Here is a 19,950-nt window from a genome sequence, read left to right as displayed (position 1 = left end):
ACTCATATTTACTGCTCTATGCTCTAACTAATATGTACTGCTCTATGCTCTAACTAATATTTACTGCTCTAACTAATATTTACTGCTCTAACTAATATTTACTGCTCTATGCTCTAACTAATATTTACTGCTCTAACTAATATTTACTACTCTATGCTCTAACTAATATGTACTGCTCTATGCTCTAACTAATATTTACTGATTTACTGCTCTAACTCATATTTACTGCTCTATGCTCTAACTAATATGTACTGCTCTATGCTCTAACTAATATTTACTGCTCTAACTAATATTTTGTTATGCTGATGAATGAGGACCCAAAAGCGACTTAACATAAACAGAGTCTTTATTCCAGTCTTAAACAAAACGATACTCCTGGATATCTCTTAGGTGACACCTGCTCACACGCAGCATCTGATGAAGGCAAAAACACGACAGGGCGGAACCAGGACACAGAACAGCAAACATCAAACAATGATCCGACAAGGACAGAAGCGGAAAACAGAGGGAGAAATAGGAACTCTAATCAGAGGGCAAAATAGGGGACAGGTGTGAAAGAGTAAATGAGGTAGTTATGGGAATGAGGAACAGCTGGGAGCAGGAACGGAACGATAGAGAGAGCGAGAGAGAGAGAGAGGGAGGGATAGAAAGAGGGAAAGAACCAAATAAGACCAGCAGAGGAAAACGAATAGAAGGGAAGCACAGGGACAAGACATGGTAATCAATGACAAAACATGACATATTTACTGCTCTAACTAATATGTACTGCTCTATGCTCTAACTAATATTTACTGCTCTATGCTCTAACTAATAATTACTGCTCTAACTGCACAAGAACCACACCCTGTGATGAATGGTAGCATCTTCCCATTTCGTTCACTTTGTGTTGCTGGTTCAGACCAGCAATGATTTTTGCTTGTGCTATGTAATTTGTCTGACCTATCAAAACTCTTGAGCCGAACACTCTCTATTTGACTCAATGATTGACATTGAGAGTAGTGTCAAATGGGGGTGTTGTGCTAATCGACATTTGAATTACAATGTATCGCCTTTAATATCTTACCCTGCCAACTGATAAGCTAAACGACAATGATGTGATACTCGGCTTCAAATGACAGCCTTACAATTTGGGGAAGTCGATGCTGCCTCAAATTGCAGTCTTACACAACCATAATCAATGCCCTTCACTTGTTTTGGAGGATACTGACGACAGCAATGCATATGAATAGACTGCACTATCATCATCCCTGCTTTTCAGATCAGATGTCCTGCCAGTTAACATAAACATGGTGGAAGCCACCGTGCATTAAGCTAATAACCCATCTTCTCCCACTCCCTCAGTCCCCCGCTCTCCAAATCCTTATTAGATAGAGCTGTGGGCTCACTGGCCTGCTCCTAGCAAACAGCTGTTTACAGCAGGCTATGTTTGTTTTGTCGCTAATGGCAGCTCTTTGCCTGGGAGTTGCTAGTTTGAGGTTTCTGGTGATAAGGTGTCTTCTGCTTAACAATGAGAGCTCTAATTCATTGTTCCAGTGCTTTCAATTCATGCTGTCAATACATTTATAACGGCCAAATGCAAAAGACTGTCCTCTGCTTCTTTATTGTATTGTAACACATGTTGGAGGTCTAGACAATGAAGATATTGGAATAGGCTATTGATTTCCATGGCTATTGTTGCAATTCTAATTCCCTATGCCTTCTGAAAACGGGTATCTTAACCATTCCAGTCTATAGACAGGGTTGGGTAGGTTAATTTCTAAATGTAATCCATTGGTTACTAGTTAACTATCCAAAATAGTCATCAGTAATGTAACTTTTTAATTACCCAAACTCAGTAACGTAATCTGATTACTTTCAGTTACTTTGGAATTACTTTCCCCTTAGGAGGCAATATAAGAAGACAAAAATTATCCTCAAACTCTTTTGGTGTGTCATCATAGTTGTCTCTCCGACTTATGGTCAGACTTGCTTAGGTGCAACAAACTTAAACTTGTGCCTTTTTTCAATGCTGAAAAAAGGCACAATCATCATAACATTGCAAAAACAGAGAGGTGTCAATGTATTTTTTTCCCGCAAAGATCCTTTCTGAATTTAAAAGTAATCCAAGAAGTAATCATCTACACTGAACAAAAAAATATATAAATTCAACATGCAACATATTCAAAGATTTTATTGAGATAGGGTTCATATAAGGAAATCAGTCAATTGAAATAAAGTAATTAGACCCTAATCTATGGATTTCACATGACTGGGAATAAAGATATGCGTCTGTTGGTCACAGATACCTTTTTAAAAAAGGTAGGGGTGTGGATCAGAAAATCAGTGGATGTGGATCAGTATCTGGTGTGACCACCATTTGCCTCATGCAGCCCGACATCTCCTTCGCATAGAGTTGATCAGGCTGTTGAATGTGGCCTGTGGAATGTTGTCAGGAACTGGAACACGCTGTCGTACACGTCGATCCAGAGCATCCCAAAAATGCTGACGTGTGACATTTGATATGACTGGTGAGTATGCAGGCCATGGAATAACTGGGACATTTTCAATTTCCAGGAATTGTGTACAGATAGATCCTTGCGACATGGGGCTGTGCTGAAACATGAGGTGATGGTGGCGAATGAATGGCACGACAATGGGCCTCAGGATCTCGTCAAGGTATCTCACGGATCTCGTCACAGTGCATTCAAATAGCCATCAATAAAATGCAATTGTGTTAATTGTTCGTAATTTATGCCTGCTCGTACCAAAACCCCACTGCCACCACTGGGCACTCTGTTCACAACATTGACATCAGCAAACCGCTCGCCCACATGACGCGTCTGCAGTTTGGAGGCCGGTTGGACGTACTGCCAAATTCTCTAAAACAACGCTGGAGGTGGCTTATGGTAGAGAAATGAACAGCCAATTGCACGCTCCCTCAAAACTTGAGAAATCTGTGGCGTTGTGTGACAAAACTGCACATTTTAGAGTGGCCTTTTATTGTCCCCATCACAAGGTGCACTTGTGTAATGATCATGCTGTTTAATCAGCTTCTTGATATGCCACACTTGTCAGGTGGATGGATTATCTTGGCAAAGGAGAAACGCTCACTAAGAGGGATGTAAACAAATGTGTGCATAAAATTTGAGAGAAATAAGCTTTTTGTGCTTCTGGGTTCTTTTATTTCAGCTCATGAAACATGGGACTTTACATGTGTTTATATTTATGTTTAGTGTAGTTTTTCAAAAGTATCTGTAATCTGATTTGTAAAACATTTGCTGCTAATGTAAATTCGTTTTTTTTGTAATCAGATTACATGTAATCAGTTACTCCCCAACCCTGTCTATAGCCATAAACGTTAGGTGGTAGATATCTTCTTTACCATCAAAATCCTTGCATTTACAGCCTAGCTGTTGTAATTGCCTCTGCTGGGTTTCCAGCCCCTGTGACTCAGAGTCTTATAGCCTATTGGTATGAATCAGCCTGGTCCCCGGGATTCACTGAGCAGGTGTGTCTATTCTCCCAGTGGTTAGCCCAGGACACACAGTGTAAAGCACCTGGATCAGACCCACTGAGGATTCATAGAAAAGGCATGAAAGGCATTCAGCACTTAAAAACCTACAACCTACAATACAATAGGCCTTTATCACTGAGTCTCTCTCATGTCACATATAGATATGATACAACTAAATCCCACCCTCTCCCAACCCACCTATCTGACATGGAAGTCTTGGCATGCACTTAGAGCCGCGCTAACTACTACGGCGCCCTCAATGTCATGTAAAATGGATGAATCGTCTGGGCGCTTGGCAAGCTAATATTTGACAGGCAGCGAGAGGTTTCTGCTGCCATGAAATATGCAGTGCGTGCAGGTCATTAGTCATTCTTGGGGAAAGGCTGAATGTAATAGAGTTGTACTAGTATGTGCAGTGGAGGTGAGGATAGGGAAGGAGTGAGTGGGGAAACCTGATGCTTGAGCAGTGTCCATCATTTAGGTCTGTGCTGATTTCAATAAACACTTAATCATTTTTTGTGTGTTCAAGTAATATTTGTTTTTTTAGAAGCCTTTACGTTGTGCATATTATATATATTTTTTTACATATTTTATAATGTACAGCATATGCAACAAAATAGCCTAACCTGTAAAACATTTTGACCAGATTATTTAATGTGGTAATACTGTATATGTTGTAATAAGCAAAGCTATTGTGCATGAAGAAAAAATACAATCATTTTAATAACGTTGCAGCTGAACCAACCAAAGTCAGATTGTGAAACCACAGGCACGTCAGACATAACACTACATTTCATTTGCAAGCACTTGTATCTCAAACACTGACTCTCCAATGAGTCTCCAAAACATTGACAGTTGACATAGTAGCAGTATACAGCAGGAGAAAAAAAAGATTGCAAAAAAAAAATGATCACATCAATTCCAGTATGTTTATAAACAAAAAGCATAGAGGTATTTACAGCATGGCTTCTGCCTCCAAGGACTCATCTGCCCCCCCCCCCCCCCCCCCCCCCCCCCATTATTTGTGCCTATCAACATTGAGGTACTGTATCTCTGTGTATGCTGGTTCTGTTGGGGAGCTGCAGCCTGTGCACGTTCTATCCCTGACGGAACACAAAAGCATGCCGTCGTAGGGTTACAACAAAAGCTCCACATTTCAGGTGTGAAGCTTGTGTTAAAAGACATTGTGCTGCGAGGAGACATCAGTTCTCCCTTGAGATAATAGGGCCACCAAGATACTGTATTGGAGTGCAGTGGCACTTTAATGTACAGTGCCTTCAGAAAGTATTCATGCCCCTCGGCTTATTCCACATTTTGTTGTTACACAGCCTGAAATCAAAATGGATTCAATAGATTTTCTTTCTCACCCATGTACACACAATACCCCACAAGCGTGGGGAAGGTGGCCTGTATCTTTGTAGTGACTGGGTGTATTGATACACCATCCAGAGTGTAATTAATAACTTCAGCATGCTCAAAGGGATATTCAATGTCTGCTGCCCCCCCCTCACAGATAATTTTAAGTGTGGTGTACAGAGATGAGGTAGTCATAAAAAATCATGCTAAACACTATTATTGCACACGGTCCATGAAACGTATTATTGGAGCACATTTTTACTCCTTAACTTATTTAGGCTTGCCATGACAAAAAAGGGTAGAATGCTTATTGACTGAAGACATTTCAGCTTTGAATTTTTTTATGAATTTGTTAAAATTTCCAAAAACATAATTCCACTTTGACATTATGGGTTATTGTGTGTAGTCCAGTGATAATGAAAACCTCAATTTAATCCCTTTTAAATTCAGGCTGTAATCAAGCGGTGTGAATACTTTCTGTAGGCACTGTATATAAACCATCACATTACTTTATAGGACTTGTAGTATTCACCCGAGAAATGATCCAGTTGAGCTGCACTATGTGACAGCCACGGATCAATTCAATGTGACGTAGAATAAATGTATACAGGTTGAATGTATGGACGAGTGACATCTTTAGCAGCCCTTTTATCCCCGACAGGAGCTGCCAAATGTGACTGATAGTGTGGTGAATGTAGCTGGACATCCACAACTCACCGTTAACTGAGCATTGAACATGCCCCGTAAACGTACAGTATGCTCTTGGTACAGGTAATATTTAGTGCATGTTGGTTTGACCTCTCACAGGCTGTGTTTTTCGTTGGTAAAACTCAAACCAATTTTAAACATCTAAATAAGAAAATCAGTGTCACGCCCTGGCCTTATTATTCTTTGTTTTCTTTATTATTTTAGTTAGGTCAGGGTGTGACATGGGTAATGTTTATGTTTTGTTGGTTTTGGGTGTTTATTTGGTAAAGGGGTTATGGGGTGTAGTAGATGGTTTTGTGTTGAGTGTATATGTCTAGTGTTGTCTATGTTGGTTAGTTATCTAGGAGAGTCTATGGTTACCTGAATGAGTTCCCAATTAGAGACAGCTGATTTCGGTTGTCTCTGATTGGGAGCCTTATTTAGGGTAGCCATAGGCTCTCATTGGTTGTGGGTAATTGTCTATGTAAGAACGTTAGTAGCCTGTATGTTTGTGCACAACGTTTGTAGCTTCACGGTCGTTTTGTTATTTTGTTGTTTTGTTAAAGTGTTTTTGTGTCGTGTTCATCTTCGTGTTAAAAATAAAAGAAGATGGCATATTTTCCAACTGCTGCATTTTGGTCCGTTAATCCGCCACACGATCGTGACAATCAGTCGTGTATGGAACGACTAAGAGTCTCCAGTTTTTCTTGGTCAAAATGAGAGAATAACTTGACCGTTAAAATACCATTATCCATATCAGGAACCTCATGTTAGAGCTCACGAATTGTGTCAACCATATGGCCAGGTTCTGTCCATCCTGATAGTCCCATAGTTTGCAGGCCCATATTCCATTGTTCAATTGCTCCCAAGTGAACCATACCCCCAGTGCAGTCAGTACAGTGCAGTGGGGGCAGGGCAAGGCTACAAGTGGTGGTTCTTGGAGAGGTATGCGATTAGCGCGACAGCCACGCCCACATATATGCCTGTGCCGATGGTGATTGACAGCACAGCCAGGAAGAGGGCACGTCTGGAGCTGGAGCTGGCCAAGTGTAAGTCCCCCTTAGACACCGCCTTGTTCGTCTGAGAGAGAGAAAGAGAGAGAGACCGAGGGCAAAGGGGAGAGAGACAGAATTACCCAATTAATAGGAGGAAATTAAACAGGAAATTGGCCCTTTCCAGTGAAATGTATGGGGGATCTTGTGGAGGCGCTAAGCAAAACATGGCAACCCACAGCGGATAAATAATGAAATCCACTGTGACTCAACTCGCCAACTGGGCCTGTATCCTTCTGAAGTCCACGAGAAATTATCAAGACTAAAGAGGGATATTCTGATTAATATAGCTCAATCCCCTAGAAGTATTCCTTATTATGTCATCTATATACCGTCCCTGACCTTGCTGAGGACCATTCTTGGTTTGTTAGCAAGCAGTCCTTTTATCTTCAGCATTATGGGTAGCAATCAAAAGGCCGCCTGTAGACAGGCCCCCTCTAACATTGTAAATTGTGCAAGTGTGAATACCAAAACATTTATTAATGAACCCAATCCTCATTTAAAGATTCCAGACAAAGTTCATCACGAGGTGGGTAGCGGCTGAAAGCTGATAACCCTACTGGTGCTTGGCCCAAGGTTGAAAAAAACGGTCCTTTGGGTAAATGGAGGGTGAAGACAGGAGATTAAGGGATTGTGATGTTTTTATCTTGTTATTTTCTATGTTCAGACAGGAGCATAACATGGACTCATGTGAGGGCTCCCTGGGGCAAAAAACTTTATTTCACATTTTAATGTAGAGTGAACACAATGTTACATTGAAATAACTGATGCAGTGGGAGGAAGGGCGTCAGAGGAGATGGAGTCCTGCGGGCTATTGAAAGCTTCATTATGATTTTTTTTCTTTTAAAATGATTGGAATTTGATGCCATGTTTTTTTCTGTGTGAATGTGGCCAGTGACAGGGTAGCTGAAATATTAATGCATGTAGCCGGCCCCAGAGTCCCACGGGAGCCCCGCTGAGACGTCAGCTTTACACCATCCCTTAGACACAGTACGCCAGCGATAGAGAGGACAAAGAAAGAGGGAGAGTGAGGAAAGGGTAGTCGTAACAAGGAATGACTAGAGCGGTGCTGTGATAGTCAATTAAACCATAGTACTTATAGCATTCAAGAGGTACTCATGGTCTGTTCGTTTTAGCTCATGTTCTTCTCAAGGTAGCTACGAATGTGTTTTCATTTAGAGGAACCTATGATTACATAATATGCAAATGGTAATTGTGAAGATTATGCCTCACGGCCATGCAGTACTCCTGCAGGCCACACATAATAGAGTTGTAACCGTGTGACCAAGAATGGCGCTGGAGGGGATGGCTGCCATTTTACGGGCTCCTGTGTTTCCTCGCATTGGTTGTAACTTGTTTTGTACGTAATGTTGCTGCTACCGTCTCTTATGACCGAAAAGAGATTCTGGATATCAGAACAGTGATTACTCACCTCAAACTGGGCAAATATCTTTTTCTTTAATGAGTCCGACGTGAAGGGTATACTGTTTCTCCAGTGACCAGGCCCATATCCCCATCATTCACATGAAGAAAAGACGGAGGTACAGGGGGCGGGGATCGGGGTGCCTTGTGAAAATTCGGCAGCGAGTGGGTAACCAGCTTCTACCATCCGTTCTATTGGCCAACGTGTAATCACTGGAGAATAAAATGGATGAGCACCGTTCGGGACTATCCCACCAACGTGACATTAACTTCTTTGGGGTAGGGGGCAGTATTTTCACGTCCGGATGAAAAGCATGCCCAGAGTAAACGGCCTGCTACAAAGCCATAAAAGCTAGAATATGGATGTGAGTATAACAGAACTCATATGGCAGGCAAAAACCTGAGAAAAAATCCAGGTTGGTCGATTTTCAACTCCTATAGCTCCTATTGAAGATACAGTGGGATATTGGTAATGTTGCACTTCCTAAGGCTTCCACGAGATGTCAACAGTCTTTAGAACCTTGTCTGGTGCTTCTACTGTAAAGTGGGGGCGAATGAGAGGGGATTGAGTAAGGTCTATCATGACCTGAACATGCACTGACTATGCGTGTTCATGTGAGACCGAGCTCTGTTCCATCGCACTTCTGAAGACAAATGAATTCTCCGGTTGGAACATTATTGAAGAATTATGTTAAAAACATCCTAAAGATTGATTCAATACTTCGTTTGTCATGTTATTACGGACTGTAATATAACTTTTTAAACTTTTCGTCCGTACTTTCTGCTGGACTTGCCTGCGCGTCGTGAGTTTAGAAAGTGTACTGAACGCTAGAACAACAAGAAGGAATTTGGACATAAATAATGGACATTATCGAACAAAACAAACATTTTGTAGAACTGGGATTCCTGGGAGTGCATTCTGATGAAGATCATCAAAGGTAAGTGAATGTTTATAATGTTATTTCTGACTTCTGTTGACTGCAAAATATGGTGGATATATTTGTGTCTTGATTGGGCTCTGAGCGCCGACTCAGATTATTGCATGGTTTGCTTTTTCCGTAAAGCTTTTTTGAAATCTGACACAGCGGTTGCATTAAGGAGAAGTGCATCTAAGATTCCATGCATAACAGTTGTATCTTTTAGCAATGTTTATTATGAGTATTCTTGTAAATTGATGTGGCTCTCTGCAAAATCAAAGGATGTTTTGGAACTTCTGAACGTAAGGCGCCAATGTAAACTCCGATTTTTGGATATAAATGTGAACTTTACTGAACAAAACATACATGTATTGTGTAACATGAAGTCCTATGAGTGTCATCTGATGAAGATCATCAAAGGTTAGTGATTAATTTTATCTATATTTCTGCTTTTTGTGACTCCTTTCTTTGGCTGGAAAAATGGCTGTGTTATTCTGTGAATAGGCCTAACATAATCGTTTGGTTTGGTTTGCTTTCGTCGTAAAGCCTTTTTGAAATCGGACACTGTGGCTGGATTTACAACAAGTGTATCTTTAAAATGGCGTAAAATACATGTATGTTTGAGGAATGTTAATTATGGGATTTCTGTTGTTTTGAATTTGGCACCCTGCAGTTTCACTGGCTGTTGAAGAGGTGGGACGCTACTGTCTCACGTACCCTAGAGAGGTTTTAACAACTGTAATATCTTATGTATCACGAGTACAGGGGCTTGCGAAAGTATTCATCCCCCTTGGCATTTTTCCTATTTTGTTGCCTTATACCCTGGAATTAAAATAGATTTTTGGAGGGTTTGTATCATTTGATTTACACAACATGCCTACCATTTTGAAGATGCAATTTTTTAAGTTGTGAAACAAACAAGAAATAAGACCAAAAAAAAACAGAAAACTTGAGTGTGCATAACTACTCAGCCCCTCAAAGTCAATACCACCTTTTGCAGCAATTACAGCTGCAAGTCTCTTGGGGTATGTCTCTATAAGCTTGGCACAATTAGCGACTGCGATTTTTGCCCATTCTTCAAGGCAAACTGCTCCAGCTGATTCAAGTTGGATGGGTTCCGCTGGTGTACAGCAATCTTTAAGTCATACCACAGATTCTCAATTGGATTGAGGTCTGGGCTTTGACTAGGCCATTCCAAGACATTTAAATGTTTCCCCTTAAACCACTCACGTGTTGCTTTAGCAGTAAGCTTAGGGTCATTGTCCTGCAGGAAGGTGAACCTCCGTCCCAGTCTCAAATCTCTGGAAGACTGAAAGAGGTTTCCCTCAAGAATTTCCCTGTATTTAGCGCCATCCATCATTCGTTCAATTCTGACGAGTTTCCCAGACCCTGCCGATGAAAAACATCCCCACAGCATGATGCTGTCACCACCATACTTCAATGTGGGGATGTTGTTCTCGGGGTGATGAGAGGTGTTGGGTTTGCGCCAGACAGAGTTTTCCTTGATGGACAAAAAGTTCAATTTTAGTCTCATCTGACCAGTGCACCTTCTTCCATATGTTTGGGGAGTCTCCCACATGCCTTTTGGCAAACACCAAACATGTTTGCTTATTTTTTTCTTTACGCAAATGGCTTTTTTCTGGCCACTCTTCAAAGCCCAGCTCTATGGAGTATACGGCTTCAAGTGGTCCTTTGGACAGATACTCCAATCTCCGCTGTGGAGCTTTGCAGCTCCTTCAGGGTTATCTTTGGTCACTTTGTTGCATCTTTGATTAATGCCCTCCTTGCCTTGTCCATGAGTTTTGGTGGGCGGCCCTCTCTTGGCAGGTTTGTTGTGGTGCCATATACTTAAACATTTTTAATAATGGATTTAATGGTGCTCCGTGGAATGTTCAAAGTTTTGGATATTTTTTTATAACCCAACTCTGATCTGTACTTCTCCACAATTTTGTCACTGACCTGTTTGGAGAGCTCCTTGGTCTTCATGGTGTCGCTTGCTTGGTGGTGCCCCTTGCTTAGTGGTGTTGCAGACTCTGGGGCCTTTCAGAACAGGTGTATATATACTGAGATCATGTGACACACAGGTGGACTTTATTTAACAAAAGATGTCACTTCTGAAGGTAATTGGTTGCACCAGATCTTGGGGGTGAATACATATGCACGCACCACTTTTCCATATTTCACTTCAAATACACTTTATTTTGTGTATGTCCATCACATGAAATCCAAATAAAAATCTATTTTAAATTACAGGTTGTAATGCAACTAAATAGGAAAAACGCCAAGGGGGATGATTACTTTTGAATGAAGACACGGATAATATACAGTTGGCTGGGGTTTTCCGTGCATCGGCAGGACAGAACAGCTATGTATGGTAAGACGAGGGGTGGTGCTATGTGTCCATTTGTCAATAACAGCTGGTGCGCAATGTCTAATATTAACTTCTTGACGCTACGGATCCCGTTACCGGGATCATTTTCCTAAACAACCACTGAATTGCAGAGCGCCAAATTCAAAAATAATACTAAAAATATTTATAATCATGGAATCACAAGTAAAAAATACCAAAACACAGTTTAGCTTGTTGTTAATCCACCTATCGTGTTAGATTTTGAAAATATGCTTTACAGCGAAAGCAATCCAAGCGTTTGTGAGTGTATCAATCAATGCTAGAACAGCTAGCCTTAAATTAGCTTGGTCACGAAAGTCAGAAAAGCAATAAAATGAATCGCTTACCTTTGATAATCTTCTGATATTTGCACTCACAAGACTCCCAGTTACACAATAAATGTTCTTTTTGTTCGATAAATATTAGTTTTCTAACAAAAAAACGCCATTTGGGTTGCGTGTTATGGTCAGAAAACCACATGCTCGTTCCGGTCCTGAAAGGCAGAAGAAAATTCCAAAAAGTAACAGATTCAAAAATAATACTAAAAATATTTATAATCATGTAATCACAAGTGAAATATACCAAAACACAGCTTAGCTTGTTGTTAATCCACCTATCGTGTCAGATTTGGAAAATATGCTTTACAGCGAAAGCAATCCAAGCATTTATGAGTGTATCAATCAATACTAGAACTATAAAAATATTAGTTTTATAACAAAAAAACGCCATTTGGGTTGCGTGTTATGTTCAGAAAACGACAGCCTCGTTCCGTTCCTGAAAGGCAGACAAATTCCAAAAAGTATCCGTAATGTTCGTAGAAACATGTCAAACGTTTTTTATAATCAATCCTCAGGTTGTTTTTAACATACATAATCAATAATATTTCAACCGGACGGTAATCTATTCAATAAAAGAGAGAAAGAAAATGTCGAGCTACCCCTCTCACGGGCAGGAACTACTCAAAGGACACCTGACTCGTTTTGAAAAATCTCGCTCATTTTTCAAAATAAAAGCCTTAAACTATGTCTAAAGCCTGGTCACAGCCTGAGGAAGCCATTGGAAAATGAATCTGGTTGATACCCCTTTAAATGGACGAGGGGCAGGCAATGAAACAGGGATAAAAAAAATAAAAAAGCACTTCCGGGTTGGATTTCCTCAGGTTTTCGCCTGCAGAATCAGTTTTGTTATACTCACAGACAATATTTTGACAATTTTGGAAACTTTGGAGTGTTTTCTATCCTAATCTGTAAATTATATGCATATTCTACGATCTGGGCCTGAGAAATAGTCCGTTTACCTTGGGAACGTTATTTTAAAGAATTTAAAAAACATTCTGGCCCCTAGCGTCAAGAAGTTAAGGAAGTCTCGAGGTATCGCTTGCCTGAGGTAGAGTACCTCATGATAAGCTGTAGACCACACTATCTACCAAGAGAGTTTCCATCGATATATTTTTCGTGGCCATCTATTTACCAGCACTAACCGATGCTGGCACTAAGACCGCACTCAATGATCTGTATAAAGCCTTAAGTAAACAAGACAATGCTCATCCAGAAGCGGGGCTCCTAGTGGCCGGGGACTTTAATGCAGGCAAACGTAAATCCATTTTACCTAATTTCTACCAGCATGTCACATGTGCAACCAGAAAAAAAAACTCTCGACCATCTTTACTCCAAACACAGAGACACATATAAAGCTCTCCCTCGCCCTCCATTTGGCAAATCTGACCATAATTATATCCTCTTTATTCCTGATTACAAGCCAAAACTAAAGCTGGAAGTACCAGTGACCGTACGTACATATCACAACCAGAAGCCATGGATTACAGGCAACATCCGCACTGAGCTAAAGGCTAGAGCTGCCGTTTTTAAGGAGCGGGACACTAATCTGGATGCTTATAAGAAATCCCGCTATGCCCTCAGACGAACCATCAAGACAGGCCAAGCGTCAATACAGGACAAAGATTGAATCCTACTACATCGGCTCTGATGCTCATGGGATGTGGAAGGGCTTGCAAACTATTACGGACTACAAAGGGAAACCCAGCCACGAGCTGCACTGATGACGCAATTTCAAATTGCACTCCACACTGCCCTTCCCCACCTGGACAAATTGAACACCTATGTGAGAATGCGGTTAATTGACTACAACTCAGCCTTCAAAACCATAGTGCCCACAAAGCTCATCCCTAAGTTAAGGACCCTGGGACTAAACACCTCCCTCTGCAACTGCATTCTGGACTTCCTGACGGGCCGCCCCCAGGTGGTAAGGATAGGCAACAACACATCTGCCACGCTGATCCTCAACATGGGGGGCCCTCAGGGGTGCGTGCTTAGGCCCTTCTTGTATTCCTTGTTTACCCGCGACTGCGTGGCCAACCACGACTCCAACACCATCATTAAGTTTGCTGACGACACAACAGTGGTAGGCTTGATCACCGACAACGATGAGACAGCCTATAGGGAGGAGGTCAGAGACCTGGCAGTGTGGTGCCAGGACAACAACCTCTCTCTCAACGTGAGCAAGACAAAGGAGCTGATCGTGGACTACAGGGGTAAAAAAGGGCCAAACAACCCCCATTCACATCGACAGGGCTGTAGTGGAGCGGGTCGAGAATTTCAAGTTCCTTGGTGTCCACATCACCAACAAACTAACATGGTCCAAACACACCAAGAGAGTTGTGAAGAGGGCAAGACATCACCTTTTTCTCCTCAGGAGACTGAAAAGATTTGGCATGGGCCCCCAGATCCTCAAAAAGTTCTAAAGCTGCAACATTGAGAGTATCCTGACCGGTTGCATCACCGCCTGGTATGGCAACTGCTCGGCATCCGACCGTAAGGCGCTACAGAGGGTAGTGCGTACAGCCCAGTAAATCACTGGGGCCAAGCTTCCTGCCATCCAGGACTTATAAACTAGGCGGTGTCAGAGGAAGGCCCCAAAAAATTGTCAAAGACTCTAGTCACTCAAGTCATAGACTGTCCTCTCTGCTACCACAAGGCAAGCGGTACCGGAGCGCCAAAAGGCTCCTTAAAAAAACTTATTTGGGATTGGTGTCCCTTCCACGGGACGGTTGAGCTAACGTAGGCTAATGTGATTAGCATGAGTTTGTAAGTAAGAACATTTCCCAGGACATAGACATATCTGATATTGTCAGAAAGTTTAAATTCTTGTTCATCTAACTGCACTGTCCAATTTACAGTAGCTATTACAGTGAAATAATACCATGCTATTGTTTGAGGAGAGTGCACAATTTTGAACATAAAAATTATTAATAAACAAATTAGGTACACTTGGGCAGTCTTGATACAAAATGTTGAACAGAAATGCAATGGTTCATTGGATAAGTCTAAAACGTTGCACATACACCGGTGCCATCTAGTGTCCAGAATCTAAATTGCACCTGGGCTGGAATAATACATTATGGTCTTTCTCTTGCATTTCAAAGATGGTACAAAAACAATACAAAAGTACAGTTGGTTTTTTCTTTGTATCATCTTTTACCAGATCTATTGTGTTATATTCTACTACATTCCTTTCACATTTCCACAAACTTCAAAGTGTTTCCTTTCAAATGGTACCAAGAATATACATATCCTCGCTTCAGGCCCTGAACTATATGCAGTTAGATTTGACTGTCATTTTAGGGGAAAATTGAAAAAAAGGGGCTAATCCTTAAGAGGTAACAGATTCTACCCCGAAGCCATAAGACTGCTGAACAATTAATCAAAGGCCACCCTGACTATTTACATTGACAACTCCCCCCTCCCCCCTTTTGTTTTTACACTGCTGCTACTCACTGTTTATTATCTATGCATAGTCACTTTACCCCTACCTACATGTACAAATTACCTCAACTAACCTGTACCCCTGCACATTGACTCGGTACCGGTACCCCCTGTATATAGCCTCGGTATTGTTATTTTTTTGTGTTACTTTTTATTTTATTTTGTAAATATTTTCTTAACTCTATTTCTTGAATTGCATTGTTGGTTAAGGGCTTGTAAGTAAGCATTTCATGGTAAGGTCTACTACACCTGTTGTATTCGGCGCATGTGACAAATACAATTTGATTTGATTTGATTTAAGGCTGTGTTTTTCAAGTAAGCCCAATTCTGATATTTTTTTCACTAATTGGTATTTTTTCATATCATATCAGCTCTTTTTTCACTAATTGGTATTTTTTCATATCATATCAGCTCTTTTGTCACTAATTGGTATTTTTTCATATCATATCAGCTCTTTTGTCAATAATTGGTAAAAAGATCAGAATTGGGCTGCCTGTGTAACAGCCTATGCTGTTCAAGGTTACAGAGTTGGGGCTAATTGATAATTGTGAACACCAGGCTGGCAGCGGAGATGTCATTCAGTGGAACCGGTCCGTCCTGTCATGACAATTTCATTTTCACACCAAACAGTGCCAAAGAACAGAGGTGTTGGAATAATTGACACATGGTTCAATTCAAATGTGTTACCAGTGTGTGAAAAGACCATAACCAATCATGTGGAATCACAGGGAGGGATAACACCACCTTTGTGTTAGGATCTGTGTAACTTGTGACTCAAGTTGTGGGATCGTTCATAAATTCCAGGCTTTTTATGTTCAACAGAACCAGGATTCTTCTCTTGCTCCATCATATACACTAGATAAACCCAATAGGTTAAGTGAACAAGCATTTTCTCTCATACAGTTCTCATGATGCCTAGAATGATTAAATATGCACATGCCAAAACATAAATATTGTCAAGAGGAAAACATTTTTCCATTACAATGATCAATACAATAACAGTTTTAATGCAGTCTGGAGGAGAGACACAGCTGTCATTCAGTCCACTGCTTTCTGTAATACAGAAAAATCGAATTTAGTCAATGTGATCGAATATCTTTCCACTGACACATGATCGTGGAGTGCCATTGTTAATAAGGCAAACACGTCCACAGTGTGTGCCGATGCCTCCTTAGTCTACATAAGGTTCCTCTGAACACTTTCCCCTGTGGCCCTGCAATGCAAACTCAAGTCAAATAGATGTATGTAATTGTTTCTGTCAGGACATACATTTCAGTCCTTAAGCACAGGCAGTTCTGTCATCTATTTATATTACTGGCGTATGTCTAGGCCTGAGAAAAAGAGAATTCGGTTTTTGGATTCAGCCCTGTCTGCAGCCTCAGTTAGAATCTTTCTTGGAAGGCTATTATCTTGTTTTTCATTTGACTCACCGCTGATAAAATGTGCTTGAATCAATGAGGACATTACCTAATGACTTGCTATGTCAACAAGACTAACCCTAGCTCTGAAGAACTTAATGGTACTCCAAACTGTAGAAAGTTTTTTATTGAAGATGTGATTTCACCCTCTTGCCTACATCCCTCAGTGACAAGTATACTAAAGACGCACTTACAAGAGAGAAGAAGAAGAAGACGAATAATATATTACGCAATAATCCCTTCATTTTCGGATCGACTAAAAATCATCCTACTTGAAAATTGGTGATATAAACTTAAACCTAGTACTCATTAGAGATAAGTGTAACGATCGTCGTATCGAGGAGAAGGAGAAGACCAAGGTGCAGCGTAGTAAGTACTCATAATTACTTTTAATGAATACTAACAAAACAACAAAAACGATAAACAAACAGTTCTGCCAGGTGAACATACACTAAACAGAAAACAACCACCCACAACACACAATGGAAAATAGGCTACCTAAGTATAGCTCCCAATCAGAGACAACGATAGACAGCTGCCTCTGATTGGGAACCACACCAGGCCAAACACAGAAATAGACAACCTAGACATACAACATAGAATGCCCACCCACATCACACCCTGACCAAACAAAACATAAAAACATACAAAGCAATCTATGGTCAGGGCGTGACAATAAGGATATATACAAAACAAGGTGATCATCTTTAAAAAAGGAAGCATAATGATTTCTCCAATCAAAAAGCTTAATTCTTGGAAGCCAAGGTAATCAAGGTAATTCAAACAATTAATTTCAGTTTTTGCTGCTGCTTCGCATTGAGGTCAAATATACTCTCTTACGTATATAATAGATTACATTTACTGTGTTTGGGTGGACAACCCACCCCTAACACACACACACACACACACACACACACACACACACACACACACACACACACACACACACACACACACACACACACACACACACACACACACACACACACACACACACACACACACACACACACGCACAAATCCGCACACAGTCTCTGTCCAACTGTCCAACTCCAAACAATGCTACCATGAGGACCAAAGGCTGATTATCATCCCCTGCGTGGGGATCTATGATCCATGGTTAATCTGGGCTTGATGACATTATTTAATTTGAAGAGATCAAACTCCCACCCACTGCCTCCAACATACAGAGCCATGATTGCATGGAACTCCCATCTCCAATTAGCAAACAGCAAAATTACCTTTAAAAAAAGATGAAACAACATTTTATGGGACGGTTGGGACTGTGGGGACACACGTTTTAGTTGTATTATTTGTACCATCATTTTTGTATATCATTGTATTTTACATCTGTGTGACTTTCCTTGTCGATCACTGTATCAGAGTTTTGTTACTTGCCATGTTTAGTGTTTTTTGTGGTCCCCAGGAAGAATAGCTGCTGCTTCAGCAAAAGCTAATGGGGATTCTAATAAAGCAATAAACCAAAAAATAAACCAAAAAATAAACCAAACCGAAAAACAACATAGTTATAGTGGAAGTCTGAGTAAGATTTCACTACGTCACCGGAGCACGACGTATGTTTGTTGTTGTTGAACGCTGTTGAACGCAGAAAACTGAACTAAAGAACTAAAATCTGAAGCTTTTTTTAGTGCTCTAGTCTCTGTGTTTGATGTAACACACATTTACGCAAGGGGGAGGGGGAGTCGGACATGACACAAACCTTCACTATCTCCAAGTTGTGAGTACACATGCACAGTATAATCATTCACAGAGTTATGCGAAGGTAATATAGGCCTTTGTTAACATGACAATGAACCATGATAGATCTGTGTTGTCTATCACATTACATACAGTGTAGGAAACAAAATATGAGTAATTTCTGCATACTTGGAAAGGTCAGCAGGACATGGTTGTTTAGGCTGCCAGCAGAATTGTAAATGAGGACAATGAAACATGCAGGTGGGCATGAAAATGACTGTTGATGAATGTGTACAAAACATTAGGAACACCTAATGTTAGGAACACCTAACCTAATATTTTGCCCTCAAAACAGCCCCAATTTCATGGGACATGGACTCTACAAGGTGTCGAAAGCATTCCACAGGAAAGCTGGCCCCTGTTGACTCCACTGCTTCCCAAAGTTGTGTCAAGTTGGCTGGATGTCCTTTGGGTGGTGGACCATTCTTGACACACACAGGAAATGGTTGAGTGTGAAAAACCCAGCAGTGTTGCAGTTCTTGACACACTCAAACTGGTGCACCTGGCACCTACTACCATACCCCATTCAAAAAGGTACTTATTTTTTATTTAACCTTTATTTAACTAGGAAAGTCAGTTAAGAACAAATTCTAATTTACAATGACGGTCTACCCTGGCCAAACCCGGACGACGCTGGGCCAATTATGCTCCGGGCCTGTGTGACTCCCAATCACAGCCGGGTGTGATACAGCCTAGATTCGAACCAGGTACTGTAGTGACGCCTCTTGCACTGAGGTATAGTGCCTTAGACTGCTGCGCCACTTGGGAACCCTTAAATCTTTTGTCTTGCCTATTCAGCCTTGGAATGGTAAGCACAATCCATGTCTCAATTGTCTCAAGGCTTAAAAATCCTTCTTTAACCTGTCTCCTCCCCTTCCTCTACACTGATTGTAGTGGATTTAACAAGTGACATCAAAAAGGATCATAGATTTCACCTGGATACACCTGGTCAGTCTGTGTCATGGAAAGAGCAGGTGTTCCTAATGTTTTGTGCACTCAGTGTATGAGAGATATCTCTATAGAATGGCTTCGATGTTATTATTTAAAGGATAAGAGAAGGATAACATACCGAGATCAAGATTTATTAGTAACTCTCATGAGCCCTTCAAAAATACACACTGTTTGTTTCAGATGACTGACAGAATGCCACAGTGGTCCCAGTCTGTGTCTCATTATTCTAACTATCTTCAGTTTTAACTAGAGGATGCCACATAGGGTGTTGCTGAGTCTTACAGACACTACCATTTTCCACCCAGCCCTCCCCAGCAGTTAATGAGCATACTAAGTATGTAAATATGATTAACAACCCTATTGTTCTGCACAGGCGAGAAACAGTTCTTTGTAATTACTGGCTCAATTTAAGTTGGCTTAATTAATTACAATCAAATCAAAACAAAAACGAATTCACCACGGAGCAACCGCAGTTCCTCAGATGCAGTAAGGAGAAAGAAAAAACAACAATTTTCAGAATGAAAAACGTGTTTTACAAACACATTAGACAATTATCTTCTACCCTTGAGATCTGAGGGTGTTGCCTGAAAATAATCTTTTACATTTCAACAAAACACTTAGTGCTCCTACACTATCATTCACAGGGACATAAATGTACTGTATACACTACATGAAAGTATAGATCACTGTGGATATACAGTGGCAAGAAAAAGTATGTATGTGAA

General features: G+C 40.9%; 1 protein-coding gene across 7 annotated transcripts in view; it reads right to left on the bottom strand.

The window, feature by feature from the left end:
* Positions 1 to 2,143: 2,143 nt before the first annotated feature.
* The window catches only part of LOC129836228 (synapse differentiation-inducing gene protein 1-like), a 53,840-nt gene continuing 36,033 nt past the window's right edge, over positions 2,144 to 19,950 (bottom strand). For all 7 annotated transcript variants that reach the window (XM_055902102.1, XM_055902103.1, XM_055902106.1 and 4 more), the window contains one exon: positions 2,144 to 6,616. In XM_055902102.1, coding sequence (XP_055758077.1) covers positions 6,458 to 6,616 — 159 coding nt within the window. In that variant the 3' untranslated portion in view covers positions 2,144 to 6,457. The remainder of the gene's footprint in view (positions 6,617 to 19,950) is intronic.

The sequence above is a fragment of the Salvelinus fontinalis genome, chromosome 37, assembly GCF_029448725.1.
Source record: "Salvelinus fontinalis isolate EN_2023a chromosome 37, ASM2944872v1, whole genome shotgun sequence".
Taxonomy (NCBI): Eukaryota; Metazoa; Chordata; class Actinopteri; order Salmoniformes; family Salmonidae; genus Salvelinus; species Salvelinus fontinalis.
Note: the sequence above shows the minus strand (reverse complement) of the source record. Positions and strands in the feature narration are given on the sequence as shown.